We start from the raw sequence: 14,845 nt of genomic DNA on the forward strand, positions 1-14,845 counted from the left end.
AAATAAAAGATTACCCCAGTAGGTGAAACTCTGGCCTGGGGCGTGCAGGCAGGCAAACAGAACCTGCAGGGAGGGAACCCCTACAAGTCACATGGTCCCTTGGTGCTGTGGGTACCTCCTCTGTGAGACTGAGACCTGCGGGTCCCTGCCCAGATGCGCTGTGGTCAGTGCTGTCCCGCCGTCATAACAACCCAAGAGGCTCTGCTGCACATGGAATCTCTTTAATGCCCCGCTGTCTTTCTGCCCAGGCTCACAAGGGTGCCTGCGATGACCTGCTCTTTTTGACCCTCAAGCCTTTCCTCTGGTGCAGCCCAGTCCAGGACAGTCCAGCGTCATGGGCCTGGGCCTGGGTGTGGCCCAGCTCTGAGGGTGGTGGCCTCAGTGGCATCAGAGGAATGAATACGGCCATGGGCAGCAGTGGCATCAGTCCCTCCGAGGCCGCGGGGGAGCCAGCGGGGGGCAGCTCAGTAGGATCCAGGTTGGCGTCGTTCCAACCCTCAGAGGTGTCGCTGGGACCCTTGGTGCTGGTGACTTCATCCTCAGATACAGGGACAACACAGGACGCCTCTTCCCAGATCTCACCGTCCAAGTCCCCTGCCCCTTGGTCAATGGCCCCTTCCCACTCGCCAGAGGTGTGAATGCCCATGATGCCTTCCTGCTTCTGCTCCGAGCCACCCGGCTCTGCCATGGGCCAGGCTGGCATCCCACTTTTGCCCTGGCCAGTCCAGAAGAGGCTGAACTCCTGGCGGCAGGTGGCCACAGCCAGGCTGATGAGCAGAGTACTGGACACCAGGTAGAGCAGGGCGGGCTGGCCCACACCCATGAGGACCATGGCCAGGAAGGTGGTCAACAGTCCCACGGCATAGGCGGCAATACAGGCCATGAAGTAGAGCTGGCCGGAACGCATGTGCACGTCGAAGCGATGACAGTAGGCGACCAGGAAGCCAGGGACAACGATGTCTCCGAAGCCGAGAATGGAGAAGGGCTGGTCACACAAGGTCAGGGCTGAGAAGCTCAGTCGGGGCACCTTGAGCACCATGGGCAGTCGCTCATGGCTGGAGGAGTGCGTGGGGCCTGAGGCCACCTCCACCATGATGCTCTCACCAGTCCTGGTGAAGAGGGGTGTGATGAACACAAAGAAGACATCGAAGGCCAGCAGGGCCAGCAGAAAGGAGGCGCAGTTCCGGAGTGTGGGCAGCCGCACGCGCCGCAGGACCAAGAGGCAGTAGGCCACGCCCAGAGCGTCCTGCAGCAGCCACGCCCAGCGGTCCTCGTTGCGGTAGGCCACCCAGAGCAGGGTGATGGAGGTGCAGAGTGCAAACAGCAGCAGCAGGGGCAGCGGCACGCCAGCCCGGTGGCCTGGCAGGGTCCAGCGGGCGTGCTGCAGCGGCAGGCGGCGTACCAGAGGCTCCAGGCAGCTGTAGAGGCCCGTGGCAGCACCCAGGCTGAAGATCCCGATCATAACGTAAACGAAGCGGTCATAGAAGAAGTAGAGCAGCAACATGATGGAGCAGGACATGACCACCACCGCACCTGTCATGACCGGTGTGAAGTCCACCGGTGCGTCCTCGTCCCCTTCCTCTTGGGTCCCCCAGGCCCTCAGGGCTGCTGCCAGCACCCCCGATGCTGGTGGCTGATGGGGTCCACCAAACCCCCCGCCCCCTCGGGCCCGGCGTCGCAGGAGCTGGTCGGCCTCAGTCATGCCAGCCCAGTAGCCACCCAGGGCCACGGTGCCCACGGCCAGGATGAAGATGACCACCATGTTGAGGTCGATGATGGGCTCTGGGGGTGCATACATGGCCACGTGGATCCCGCCATGGCCGTGGGCGTGGCGGAGGATGTCAAGCATGTCGGCGTAGCGCAGCACAGCCACAGGGATGGTGAGGCCTGGCAGGGGCCGGCTGGTGTCCTGGGCTGCCGGGGTGGTGTCAGCACACTGCTGGTCGCTAACGCGGCTCACGATGAGCAGCCCGTGGGCACCCTGGCCTTGCGCCAGCCAACTCTTGGCATAGAAGCTGCAGTTACCCCTCAAGACCATGGCGGTGGTCCGGCGCAGGGGCTGTGGTGAGCCAGGCAGGACCCGGTGGAAGGTGTCCTCACCTGGGCACCAGGGGGTGGTGGTGGCATCGTACAGGGGCAGGAGCGGGGCATGGAGCAGGTCCCGGGGGAGAGTGATGTAATCAGAGCTGAACAGGACGCAGTAGTCCTTGCTCCAGTTCTCTGACACCACATGCACCACGCCGTACTCCCCCCGGGCCACGGTGCTGAGGATGAGGAAGAGGAGGAGTGAGCCCGTGGGGAGAAGAGCCAGGCACACCATCCTCCTCAGTATACCCCCTGCGTCGTACCCAGTGCCGCTGCTGCCCACAGGCTCACCTGCTCCCCCAGGCTCGGGTGTGGCCCTTTGTCACAGAGCCCCCCACCTTCCTGGAAACCAGGGCCACACCTACCAAGTCACAAAGCTGGGTCAGGGTTGTGTTCCCCACCCTGGCCTTGGCCAGAGAGCTCACTGGCTCTGTGCACGGCCCTGCCCCGTTCTGAGGGGGCAGGGCCGTCAGGCGGGATGATGCCCATCACAGGCCCTCTGGGCTCTTGACCTACAGGCTGGCGCAGGGCAGTTCTTTCCTCTCAGGATGCTGGACCACAGCAGCCTGAGTCCCCATGCTCAGAGCTCAATGAGCTCAAGCACTTGAATTGTGCTTACTCTGCCATTTGTGCTTGCTGAGGCCCTCCCTGGGAGCTGGAACCACCAGCTGCTCCACAGTGCAAGTCACTCCCACCCTGCCAGGCAGTGGAATGGCCGTGCAAGCCAGGCTTGCTAGTGGGAACAACCCTCAGGGGCCCGGCGGAGCTGTGCAGGGGCTCCTTGTCTGCTCTCCCTAACCTCCCTCCCAAGTCATGACAAGGACGGGCCGGTGACCCAGCTGTGACTATGATGACACTGTGAGACACCATCCTGAGGACCAGGGAGGGAGAATGGGAGCAGAGCGGGGTGCGGGGCAGCGGTCCCTGGATGTCCACATGCAGCCAGCGTCCAGGATGATTGGCCTAAGCTCTCATGCAAGAGGAAGTGGCTGACAGTGTCTTTGCTCCCATGTTGTAGACAAGTGCAACTGAGGCTGGGAGATGCAGGCAGGCTGGACTCGTGGCAGTCTGATCACTGGACCTTGATGTCTCTAGAACATTCTGAGCTGGCACCTGTGCTGCTCTCCCTGCCCTGCCCCTGCAGCTGACTGGGTGGATGTCTCCTTGAGAGAACATGAGAACAGGGAGAGCTGGGTCAGCAGTCAGGAGCTCTGCCTGTTCCCTCTCCCAGACTCTGCAGGCTCCCTTCCCACAGGGAGCTAGGGAAGGGGCTTGGCTAGGTGGGTGGTGTATGAGGCAGCTACTGCGCCCTACAACCAGATGGGGGGAGATTTGGGTTTCATTGTTCTCATGCCATGACTGCCAACCTGGGACTATCCCCTGCCACCTCCCTGGCCAAACTCAGCTCCCTTCTTATGTTGTGACAATCGTCTCAGGCCAGGACCCTTTCCCTCGGGCCCTGGCCCAGTCTCCAGGACATCGCTGCAGAGCCTAAGCTTGGATTCGTGCCCCCATCTATCCCTCCCTGCTAGAATGGTCCAAGCCCTCAGCTCTCTCCCTGAGACCCCCGACGGCACAGCTCCTGACACTCAGGCCTTAGCTCCTGCCCAGCTTCAACACTGCTTCCAGAAAAACATGCCCCCCTCCTTTCTTTCCTAGTATTTTAAAGCCAGCATGAAAGAGGGACAGTGATTCCATCCACTTGTTCAGTCCCCAGGCACCCACAATGGCCAGGGCTGGACCAGCCTGAAGCCAGGAGCCTGGAACTTCATCTGGGTCTCCCATGTGGATGCAGGAGTCCAAGCACTTGAGCCATCCTCTGCTGTTTTCCCAGGCACATTAACAGGGAACTAGCTGTGGAGTGGAGCATCCCAGATTCCAACCAACATCCAATGAGATGCCAGCATTACAGGTGGCAGCTGTCCTTACTGTACCATGGCATTGGCCATGGAGGCTACGTGAATGGGTTTATCTTGACTTGATTGCCTGTGCACAGACCCTGTGTGACATAAGGTCTCGTTCACAGGTACCAAGGATAGGATGTCCACCTAGTTCAACCTGGAACGTATGAGCTGTGTGTGCCTCCAGCGAGCGGGCAGCCCCCTGGTCTTTCCTGACATCCCTTCTTCTGCTAGGCCTCTGCCCCTGGCAGCTCTGGGCTGCCTGGTCAGGCAACCCACATGGACAGATGGACGAATGAGATGCCAACTCCAGCTGCTTCTGCAGCACTTGGAGGCAGAGGTGACCCGAGGGGACCTTGCAAAGAGGTGGGTGGACAGAACCCAGCCACCCACCGGAGCTGGCAGTCTCCCCACCCCCACTGTCGGCATCTGTCTCACCCACACCTAAACTGACAGCTCATTTCTGGTGACTCACATTGTGTCTTCGAAGCATTCAGCTTTCATGAGAATCCGCTCTCCTTGTTTGTACACTTCTGATTCACCCACCAATATAGCATTTAATTACATTATAAACAGTGATTACAGGGACAAGAGAACTGTCAGGAGAGCGAGTGACTGACAGGTGCCATGGCAGCAGGGGGAAGCGAGGGGGCGGGGTCTTGTACCAGGACTGAGTCCAGGGAAGAGGCTGTAAGCCCCACCCCCTCCAGGGTTCCCAGGGTCAGGTCAAGGGGTGGCTGAGGGAGGAGACACCTCGGCACGGAACGCAGCCACATCTGCACTGGTCCAATCCCCCAAACCAGCCGGCACCATTGCTGTGCAGTCCTGAATCTTCTAGAGGCCATCCCATACTCCTGCTGGCATGACTGCGGTGACCTCCTGTGATGGGGAAGGTGAGTGGAAACACACCCCCTGCTCTGGGCAGCTGTGGTGGGGTGGCACTGGCTCACCAGCTTCTCTGTAAGCAAGCAGTTCTCAGGGGCCCTACCACACCACTCCTCCCTGAGTCCCAGAGAACTGAAGTCTGGGCATGAACAGAAACTTTAAAAACATTTTTTTTTTTTTATTTGAAAGGTGAAGAGACTGAGAGAGATCTTCTGCCTGCTGACTCACTCTCCAAATGGCACCAGCAGCCAGATCTGGGCCAGAGTGCAGCCAGGAGGCAGGAATTCCTTCTGAGTCTCTTGGGTGTGTGCAGGGGCCCAAGCACCTTGGCCACCTTCCACTGCTTTCCCCGGAGTCCCAGGAGGGAGCTGGATCAGCAGAGCCAACAGGCCTTAGCCTGGTGCAGTGAAAAGGGATGCTGGCATCTCAAGCGGGGCTTAACCCACTGCCTGCCACACTGCACTGGCCCCTCACGCAGCGAGCTGATAGCTGCATCACATTGCTGCCGGTGGCTCTTACGGACACAGAAAAAATCCATATGCACTTACATATGTGAGCACATTTAATGCTGTGGAACTGGATGCTTGAATGTGGTCAGAATAAGTGTGTCATGTGTATCTCATCACAGTACAAAAATAAAAGGGGGACCGCTTCCAGTCCTTCCAGTGGCATTATTGCCACCTGCTACCTCACCCATACTCTGGAAAGGATGCTCCAAGAAGCAGGAGCCCTAGGCTGCCCCCTATGTGCCCACCCGGCCCAGCTGGACACCACTGCACTTCTCATATGAGGTCCCTAAGAGGCCTCTTGCCCCTGCCTCCGCCCAATGAGAGGTCAGGCACCAGGGGTCTCCGGAGGGTGGCCTGGATCTCCCATGATGTCATCTGTGTCACCAACTCACAGAGAACTTGGAAGAACAGGCTTGGCCCAGGCCACTCTCCAGCCAGGACTGCCAGCAGGGCCTGTAGGCACAGGTTGGAGGAGGAAGGAGTGATGTTCCAAGGTGGGCAGGCATAGGCTGAGGATGCTGGGGGTGGGTCAAGTCATGAGGGGCGGGTCACATGAGACCCCTGCAGCTTTCTAAGGGCATTTACTCTGCAGATGGGGAACATGGGAAGTGGTAGGCTGCAGAGGGCAGCATGGCCCAGAACTCCTCAATGTTAAGGCTTGGGGGAGACGCCATAGAGGTTGGGAGGTCACCTGAGCTCTCACCCAGCCCTGCCCCTGCTGAGGGGGTGTGGGGTGGCCCATGCCGGGTTGTTTTCAGGTATCACTGCTAGGGAAAGGGGGTGGAGGATGTGAGGGAGCAGGTGCTGGACTCAGAGCTCCCATCGCTTCCGCCCAGTGGGGCTCAGCAGCAGACTCTGGCCGGTGCCTCCATCTTGGGCACAGGCCTGAGGTCACCCAGAAACCTGGGGTACCCTCACCGCCCTCCTGTCCCCACAGCTGGCCCTGGCCTCTGCTGAGTCCAGGAGCCTTTGGGTGGTGGGTGGGGAGGGAGGCGCTGGATCTGGAGCTACAGGAGTGTAGGCTCAGCTGCGCAGTGGGCATGGGTCTGCTGACGTCAGACCAAGCACATTAGGAAGGACTTGGGGCTGCAATGAGGGACAAGCGCTCACAGTGAAGGTGTGACTGTTGGGCTCCAAAACTGCCCCCCTCTATTCCCATAGATCTATAGATCTGACTCCCTCCTTGTCACTAACGAGGCCTCAAAGGGAAATAGGTGCCCGGGACAGCGGCTGTGCTGTTCCACTCAGCCATAGAATCGTTGTCCTTTGTTCTGCACCCTGGGTTGGGTCTGGGGGCACACAGGTCCAGGCTGGGGCATCTTCAGGCATCGCCTGCCCAGGTGGAGAAGAATCCTTCTGGTTGAGGTGTCCAGCGATCTCTGGGGCTCGGGTCATCCTCCAGTTGTGCAGCCCCCTGCCCTCAGAAGCTCTGCTTGGGAGGGGTCCCAGGTTCCCCTAGTCCCTTTGCTTACCAGGGGCCCCCTAAACACCCACCACACCCCTCAATCCCCAGTCGCACCCCTCAGCTTGCTACCACTTCCAGCCTTGTCTCAGCGTGGTGACTGCTGGTCCCTCCCCTCACTTGGAGCACAAACAGCAAAGCGGGGTTGCAGCCCAGCCTGGCCGCTCACAGCCCCTGACTAGTGCAGCCCCTCACAGTCCTGCTGACCTGGTCCACGGGCAGCTTCATCAGACGAAGGCAGAGGCAGGTAGGATGTCTCCTGGGGGTCCTTGACCTTTGGGGGTCACTTCTGGTCCCTGAAGAGTGGCTTCTCTCCTTCCCCCAAACTCCCTCCAAGGCCCCTCAGGAAGTTAATGACTCAACAGCATCTGATCTTAACTTTGCATTCTCAGCTCTGCTCCTGCCCTGGGGTGTGGACCCCATCCCTGGCTGCTGCCACTGCCTCCTTGGCTCCAGCTGCCCTTGCGCCCATGGTGGCCTCCCATGCCCAGCTGAGTCAGGGCGACCTCCTTACCAAGAACTGTCCCTTCTCACAGGGCCCGGGCAGAATGCCCACCACGTGCCTGCTCTCAGGTGTGAGTGGTTAGCGTCCAGAGAGCCTGTAGGCAAGGCCCCTCCCAACAGCCCCGGGGAGATACAGGCCCCCACAGATACTACTTGTGAAGATAAATATTATTTACAACAGCTGTCCCCTCCGAGCCAACATCTTCATCCCTCACAGCCCCTCCCCCCGCCCAGAGACCTGCTCGGGCTGCCCAGCCCTGGACGCACAAGGGGTAGGCAGAGGCTGGGCCATTCCACATGTTGTGAAAGAGTCCCCCGCCTGCTCCAGGGCCATGGGCAGGCAGGGACACTGAGCCATCCCTTGTTCAGTTCACAGATCATTCTGCACCCCCCATCTTCTCACCAAGGGGGAGCCAGCAAGGCCAGGAGGTGACAGGGACCTAGAGTACCATGGCCTGCAGGGCAGTAAGGACTCTAGGGGCCCAGGCAGCAGGGCAGGGCATTTCTGGAGGAAGGCAGATGTCAGTGATGGTGTTGGTGATGACCGAGTGGCCTGGCAGTGACCTCTAGCTGGGGGGCCTGACCACATATCCCATTCCTAATGATGTCTCTGAGGGCTCCCGTCCTCATAGCTTTGGCGCTCAGTGGTGTCCAGAAGCATCCGTAAGACCCGCAGCTGGTGGGTCATCATGGTCACTGGATGCTGTCCTGAGAGTTTCCCATGATGCCCTGGGGCAGCAAAAGCTGTCACTCAGCTGCTGAGGGCCTGGGGCTCCAGCGGGCTGGAGCGAATCTGTGCCATGGGAGGAGGAGCTCCATAGGGTCCTAGCATGGCTGCAGCATTGCAGCCTCCGTTCCCATCTCCACCCCCAGGGAGGATTGGGGCTCAGCCCAGTCTTCCAGGTCATTTTCCACTCCTGAGCCTAGAGCTGCTGGCTGAGAGAAAGGTCGGCCTGGGCCCTTCCAGGCTGCCAGGGCCACTACTCTAGGGGCAGAGGTGTAGGGACTTGCTGGTGGCAGGCTGGACCACCGTCTTCCCAGCCGCAGACGTGGTGGAGGTGAGGGTCAATCTATGGCCCTGTGGCTCACACCGCCGTGGACTGCTTGATGCTGTGGAAGCTGACGCGGGTCGGGGAGGTGGGGATGGACATGGCGCGGGCCACGCGGGCACGGATCGAGTGCTTGTCCTGCCACCGGTGCCACCTCTTCCGGATGGCAGAGCGGACCTGTGGGCGTGGAAAAGGACGTGACGCCTGAGCCTGGAGCCCAGGACCCCCTCCTCCCTCCCCTGGGGGTCCATGGAGGGGGCACAATTGCTGATTTGCATATCTGTTGGGGTCCTGAGGAAGGGGGCATCTCTCTAACCCAAGGACCTCAACCCGCATGTGTCCCCTGCTCCTGAATGAGGCCGAAGCCCTAGCTTTTCACCCTCCCCACTCCACCCTGTCCCCACGCCTCTGAGAGCAACTACAGGAGTGGAGTGGACAGGTGGCAGGCACCTGGAGTGCAGCCCCAGCCCTGGGCCTTACCTCGCTGTTGAGGAAACAGTAGAACACAGACACGAAGAAGCCCTGGGGAGGGGGCGATGACAAGGCTGGTCAGAGGCTCCTGGCAGCCCCTCCCCCTCCCCGGCAGCTGCAGGTGCCACCCTGAGTTAGAGGGTGCTGGGTACCTGGAAGGACTCCAGGAAGGAATTGAAGTAGATGAAGACGACGCGGGACACCTCATCCTCACCGGGGTGCACAAAGAACAGCATGTAGGTGATGCCCAGCAGCGGGAGCAGCACCAGCGTGGCCTTCACAGCCTTCCTGCGGTGGGCAGCGGAGAGGGGTCAGTCACAGCGCGGTTGGCAGCAGGAGAGGGGGCCAGGGGACCTGGGGGAGCCAGTCACCTGTACTGAATGGTCTCAGATGTAGTGGATGCTCGGAGCTTGGTCATGAGGATGCGGACGATGTTGAAGAGGAAGATGAAGTTGATCTGCAATGGCAGTGCATGGTGGGTCTGGGCTGTGCGCAAGTGTAGGGAGGTGTGGAGGGCCAGGCTCTCTCAGCCTGCTCCCTCTGCCCTTGGCGCCCTGCGAGCTTGCACTTACACCCCCTCCTGGTACATCCCCCAACTGCAGGCACGGAGGGTCCCCCCTCTGGCCATGGGGAGCAGTGATGACCCCGCCCTGCTGTGCTCTGTCTCCTGCCCTCCCTCCCCTGCCCCAGGTGCTTACCAGCAGGACCAAGATCATGGGGCCTTGATAGATATAGTCGGTGTACACCCCAGGCCTTTTGCCAAACCAGCACCTGGAAGGCCGCAGAAGAATGGGGGAGGGACTGCCTGAGTCCACTTGAGTGGCAGGACTGGGGCCAAAAGCTTGGATGCGTGTGCTCCCATTCCAACCCCAGCAGCAGGTCAAGCCTCCCGAGCCCCTGCAGAGCCTCCATGATCCCGTCCGTTAGAATGGGCAACATCACCGTGGCAGGGAAGCGAGGCCTAACCGTTACCCCAGCTTGTTCAGCTCCACTGGATGGCCGGGGCTGTGGCTGAGCACACCCCCTGAGCAGAGGGGCTGCTTGGGAGGGGATGCCCACGGATCAGCTCTCTCTGTCTTTGAACAATAGGCACCACCTGCTTTGCACTGTCCAGGGAGACCTGGGGAGGGACAGGGATCGGGTCCACAGAAGTCCTGGATCCCTGTACATCCACACTTGGGGAGCCGATGATACTTCCGTAAGCCAGAAATACAGACTATTTTCCATGCAAGCTCTTGGATTCTTCCAAGTTGACCACAAAATTCAAGCTTCCAAAAAGCCTCAGGTGGGCCACACGCAGTTGCCAATAGGCAGGGGTGTCTGCTCTTTGAGCTGATGCGCTGCAGATCCCTCCTGCTGCAGTGTCTGCATCCCGCCACCAGGTGGGGCTACAGAGCTGCTCAGACCACAGTGCAGACACACCCACACACCTGCAGGCACTGGTACCGCGGCCCCAGGCTGTTTCCTCCTGTTTGTGCTCTAGGACCCCAGCTGAGTCCCCGCCCTGCCAGCTGTGCAGCACAGGGAGAGCTGAGACTGTCCCAGCAGGTGTCCGCCTCACCAATCTCACGAGTAACTCTGCAGGCCCCGTGTGGAGCCCGGGTGAGCGGTGCTGTATTCTCTCTGCATCCCTGCGGAAGCAGAGGAGGGGCCTCTGATGGAGGCCACATGGACAGTGGGGCAGCTTCGTTGGCAAAGATCCTGGCACCTGCGCGGCCGGCTCGCCGGCCTTGGCTGCCTATCCCTGTGGTTCTCAGTCTTGGCTGGGTACCAGAATCAGCTTCCCAAAAACCTCATTGCCCCACTCCCAGGCCCACAACCAATTGCCTCTAACTCCCTGGGGGTGGAGCCCAGGCATAGACAGAGATCTCCTGCCCAGTGGTTCACTCCCCAAATACCCACAACAGCTGGAGTCAGGTGCCTGGAACACAACCCTGGTCTCCCATGTGGATAATAGGGACCCAACCATTTAACACATCACCAACTGCCCCTCACCCCCAACCCCAGGGAGTGCATCAATGGGAAGCAGGCACTCTGGTATGGGCTGCCTTCACCACTGCACCCAGTGGATCTTCTATCAACCTGACGGTGTGTCTGGAGTCCAGCTGCAGGGGCAAGGGGGACCCCAGAGTCTTCCCTGTGCAGAACTGCAGGCAGCCGAGCGGGGAGAGGCCTCTGGAGCCATCTGGGTCTCTTTCTATCAAATCCCCGGACTCCAGGAAAGAGGGTCTTCATAGCAATAGGAACCATTTGCATAGCCACATCTGAGCACTGTTCTAAATGCTTTGCATATATTCACTAATTAATGTCACCCACAACAACCCTTTTAGGTAGGTTCTATGGTTAGAAAGCCCACTTTACAGATATGGAAACCGAGGTGCGTGGCAGTTTCTTGGTTATGTTACAACCTGACCCTGCCTTGGCAGTGCCCTGGGAGGGACCCTAAGAACGAGTCCAGCGCCCACTCTCTGCCTTGGTAGCTGTAGAAGTGTCGGGGTCCTGGTGGGAAAGCCACCGCAGTATCACACTACGCCTACCCCCGCCCTTGGGGAGTAGGGTGGAGCCTAGGGCTCAGCAAAGGGGTCAGCGGCAACTTACTTCTCATTGTCATAGTACAGCTTCCCGATGGCCCAGGCCACGATGATGGGGAAAGGAACACCTGGGAGAGACGGGGCCGGGTCATCACAGAGCCTCCATGGCCGGGGGAAGCAGGGGGAGCGGAGGGAGGAGGGCGGGAAGCCAGATGTGCCCGCTGTCCCTGGGCAGAGGGCACAGCCCCCGGGCAGAGGGCACAGCCCCCGGGGAGAGGGCACAGCCCCCTGGGCAGAGGGCACAGCCCTCGGGGAGAGGGCACAGCCCCCTGGGCAGAGGACACAGCCCCCGGGGAGAGGGCACAGCCCCCTGGGCAGAGGGCACAGCCCCCGGGGAGAGGGCACAGCCCCCCGGGAGAGGGCACAGCCCCCTGGGCAGAGGGCACGGCCCCCGGGCAGAGGGTACAGCCCCCTGGGAGAGGGCACAGCCCCCTGGGCAGAGGGCACGGCCCCCTGGGCAGAGGGCACGGCCCCCGGGCAGAGGGTACGGCCCCCCGGGAGAGGGCACAGCCCCCGGGCAGAGGGCACAGCCCCCGGGGAGAGGGCACAGCCCCCGGGGAGAGGGCACAGCCCCCGGGCAGAGGGCACAGCCCCCAGGGAGAGGGCACAGCCCCCGGGGAGAGGGCACAGCCCCCGGGGAGAGGGCACGGCCCCCGGGGAGAGGGCACAGCCCCCGGGCAGAGGGCACAGCCCCCGGGGAGGCTTACCCCAGCCAATGCAGACAAACATCCACTTGCGCAGGCGGTCAGTGGAGTAGGTGAGCACGATGGCCGTGTGCAGGTAGCAGCCCTCGCCGAACATCCAGAAGAAGTTGGTCACGTGGAAGTAGTTGTAGGCAGCTGTCACCAGCCTACACCAGCCCTGCCCCAGACAAGGGGGTGAGGAAGGGGTGGGCGGGCAGTGCCCTGGGCTGCAACCCCTCACCCCCACACTGGCACTTACTACGTTGCTCTGGTGGGCTTCGGGGCTCATGGTGAGCTGGACCACAAACCACGTGGCGTTGCGCAGGATGAAGGCCGAGATGAGGTTCCAGTGAATGATGTTCCTCAGACACCGGATGCTCCTGGGTCAGCATCAGGGGAGGGAGGATGAGGGCCTGGCCACCAGCCCAGGGCCTGCTGGGGAGCGTGAGGCTCTGGGCCTGGGGAGTTGACCGGCCTAATCCCACAAGGAGGTGACCCCCAGGCTCCCTCTGGCCACGCTTATGATCAGGCATAAGCTCCAGGAGGCGGAGCCTGACATGTCCCAGGACAGGGGTTGCCTGTCCCAGCAGTGTCTGCTCTGTGCCACTCCAGGAGTGACAATCACAGGCCTCTCTCAGGAAGTCTTTCCCCTGACCACCCAGATTCCCAGGCCTGTGCCCAGCTGCACCCATTCCTGGCGGGCTCTGTCACCCACACCCTTGGCAGCAGGACTGAGGCTTGGGCACATTCAAGCTGAAGAGGGCCCAGCCTCCAGGGTACCACCTGCTTGGTTCCCCTTACCCACCCGGCCTAGGTATGGGTGACACAGGTGAGCCTAGGGCTTGTCCCTCCTGAAATCTCCCCTCCCCCACAGCAGCCATGGCAGTGGGGGCAGGTACCGTCCTGTCCTGGGACAGGGCCCCTTTCCAGCAGCCTGTAGCCGCCCCACCTCCTACTTGCCCACTCAGAGACCCCAGCCAGCAGGAGGATGAGCCAGGGCCACCTCACCTGAGCCGCAGAAAGAGGACGAAGGCCACCAGGAGGGCCGCCAGGGAGACACAGTGGCCCAGGTAGTTGATGATGACGGCCACGTGGTAGTGCACCTTGCTCTTCTTCTGAGGCAGGAGAGAGGGGCGCAGTGGGGAGCCATGCAGCACCGGGGTGGGGGTGGGCGGCAGGGACAGAGCAGCCAATAGGGCGAGGGGCCTGGGGCAGCACTGCCCCAGCTATTCCTGGACCCTGGATCTTGTCCACCCCCTGGGCTGGTAAGTGGACGGGAAAGGGGCCGCGGCTCTGGGACTTGCATCCTCCGCACACTCTGTATCCAGTCACCCAGGGTCCTCCTGCTGCAGCCCCCACTGTCCAGGACAGGGGACCCCAAGGCTGACAACAGATCTCACCCCCAGCTCTCTGCAGACACCTGCCCCCCGAAAGCAAAGCCGCCACCCCCTTTCTAGAAGCTGGAAGGTGTAAAGGCAATGGGTGGTGAGAGGGGGTCCTCGTCCACTTCACGGGCTCAGGGTGGGGACAGGGACATCAGAGTGGATATCACCTACAGAGGCATCCCAGAGCACCTGCCCTCCTCAGACCCACAGACATTTGAGCTGCTCCTCGGGGGTGGGACCCGTCCCTTCCTATCTTCTGCAAGGGGAAACTGAGGTCCAAACTCATTCCAGAACCAGGGCAAAGTGGTAGAGTGGGCAGAGTCTATTCCCCAATGTTCCCCAAGCTGCCGGGCCTGGGCTGGTTCCAGATCTGTCTCCTACTTGCCTGACCAGCTGAAAGCTCAAAGAGACTGCCAGGGGTGGCACCCCCAGAAAGGGACATGGCCAGGCCTTGGCAGTGTCACCCAGTCCGTGTGTTGGAAAGCTTATCCCTAACTTGGGAGGCATGGACAGGTGGGGCCGCTAGGACTGCTGGCTGGACCCATGCTGGTATCAGGGGAGTGGATGCCCATGGGGAGGTGTGTTCAGCTGCTCCTCTCTCTTCTCTCTCCTTGTGCCCTGTGTGAGATGCTGCAGCTAGGAGGCCCTTGCCACATGCCAGTCCCTTGACCTGGCACCTCCTAACCCAGAGCTGTGAAGCAGCACATCTCTGATTGTCCCGAGTCACTCAGCATGCAGGATGTTGTTACAACAGCCCCAACCGAAGGACAGCCTGAGAGACAACAGTCAGTGACACTGGGAGACGCCCAAGGATGATGAGACACCTGGGCTGTCTTGGAGAGGGGTGGCTGGAGCTGAGGACAAGCCAGGAACAGCCCGTGGGCAGCCAGGGACCCTCCAGGGGAAGCCCAGCACCCTGCCACCAACACATGTGGAGCTGGTGGGGACATCCGAGGAATACACATGAATAGCCAGGGCCTGGGCAGCACTTTGTGGCTGTGCCATGTGCAGAGCGAAACCCAGCAGGTACCTGAGGGAGGTAACACAGCCTGGGCTGGGGCCACCCTGCTCTGCTCCCAACAGACTCAAACTCAGACTAATATCTGCCCAGTTATATATATGTGTGTGTTTAATTTTAATGTGTATTTTCATATACACAAAATACATGTTTTTTTTTTTTTTTTTAATTTGGAAGGCATTAAGACAGAACTCTCTCATCTGGTGGGTCATACCCTAAATGCCTGCATTGCCTAGGACTGGGCCAAGCTGAAGTCAGGAGCTGGAAACCCACACGGATGACAACCTGATTCCTTGATTCCG

General features: G+C 60.6%; 2 protein-coding genes across 4 annotated transcripts in view; both read right to left on the minus strand.

Annotated features, from left to right (window-relative positions):
- Nucleotides 1-250: 250 nt before the first annotated feature.
- SPPL2C (signal peptide peptidase like 2C) lies at nucleotides 251-2,320 on the minus strand. Its single transcript, XM_040989176.1, has one exon. It carries the CDS (start codon nucleotides 2,318-2,320, stop codon nucleotides 251-253), a length of 2,070 nt encoding a protein of 689 aa, XP_040845110.1.
- A 6,095-nt stretch (nucleotides 2,321-8,415) lies between these two features.
- Nucleotides 8,416-14,845, minus strand: part of CRHR1 (corticotropin releasing hormone receptor 1) — a 28,767-nt gene continuing 22,337 nt past the window's right edge. For 2 of the 3 annotated variants that reach the window (XM_040989179.1, XM_040989180.1), the window contains 9 exons: nucleotides 13,149-13,255; nucleotides 12,400-12,520; nucleotides 12,165-12,318; nucleotides 11,465-11,525; nucleotides 9,565-9,637; nucleotides 9,238-9,323; nucleotides 9,019-9,154; nucleotides 8,876-8,917; nucleotides 8,432-8,572 (listed from right to left, as the gene is read on the minus strand). In XM_040989179.1, coding sequence (XP_040845113.1) covers nucleotides 8,432-8,572; nucleotides 8,876-8,917; nucleotides 9,019-9,154; nucleotides 9,238-9,323; nucleotides 9,565-9,637; nucleotides 11,465-11,525; nucleotides 12,165-12,318; nucleotides 12,400-12,520; nucleotides 13,149-13,255 — 921 coding nt within the window. Of the gene's footprint in view, nucleotides 8,573-8,875; nucleotides 8,918-9,018; nucleotides 9,155-9,237; nucleotides 9,324-9,564; nucleotides 9,638-11,464; nucleotides 11,526-12,164; nucleotides 12,319-12,399; nucleotides 12,521-13,148; nucleotides 13,256-14,845 lie in introns of all 3 variants that reach the window. The other variant, XM_040989178.1, reaches the window with a different exon arrangement.

The sequence above is a fragment of the Ochotona curzoniae genome, unplaced genomic scaffold (genome assembly GCF_017591425.1).
Source record: "Ochotona curzoniae isolate NIBS_2020 unplaced genomic scaffold, NIBS_Ocur_1.0 contig_520, whole genome shotgun sequence".
Taxonomy (NCBI): Eukaryota; Metazoa; Chordata; class Mammalia; order Lagomorpha; family Ochotonidae; genus Ochotona; species Ochotona curzoniae.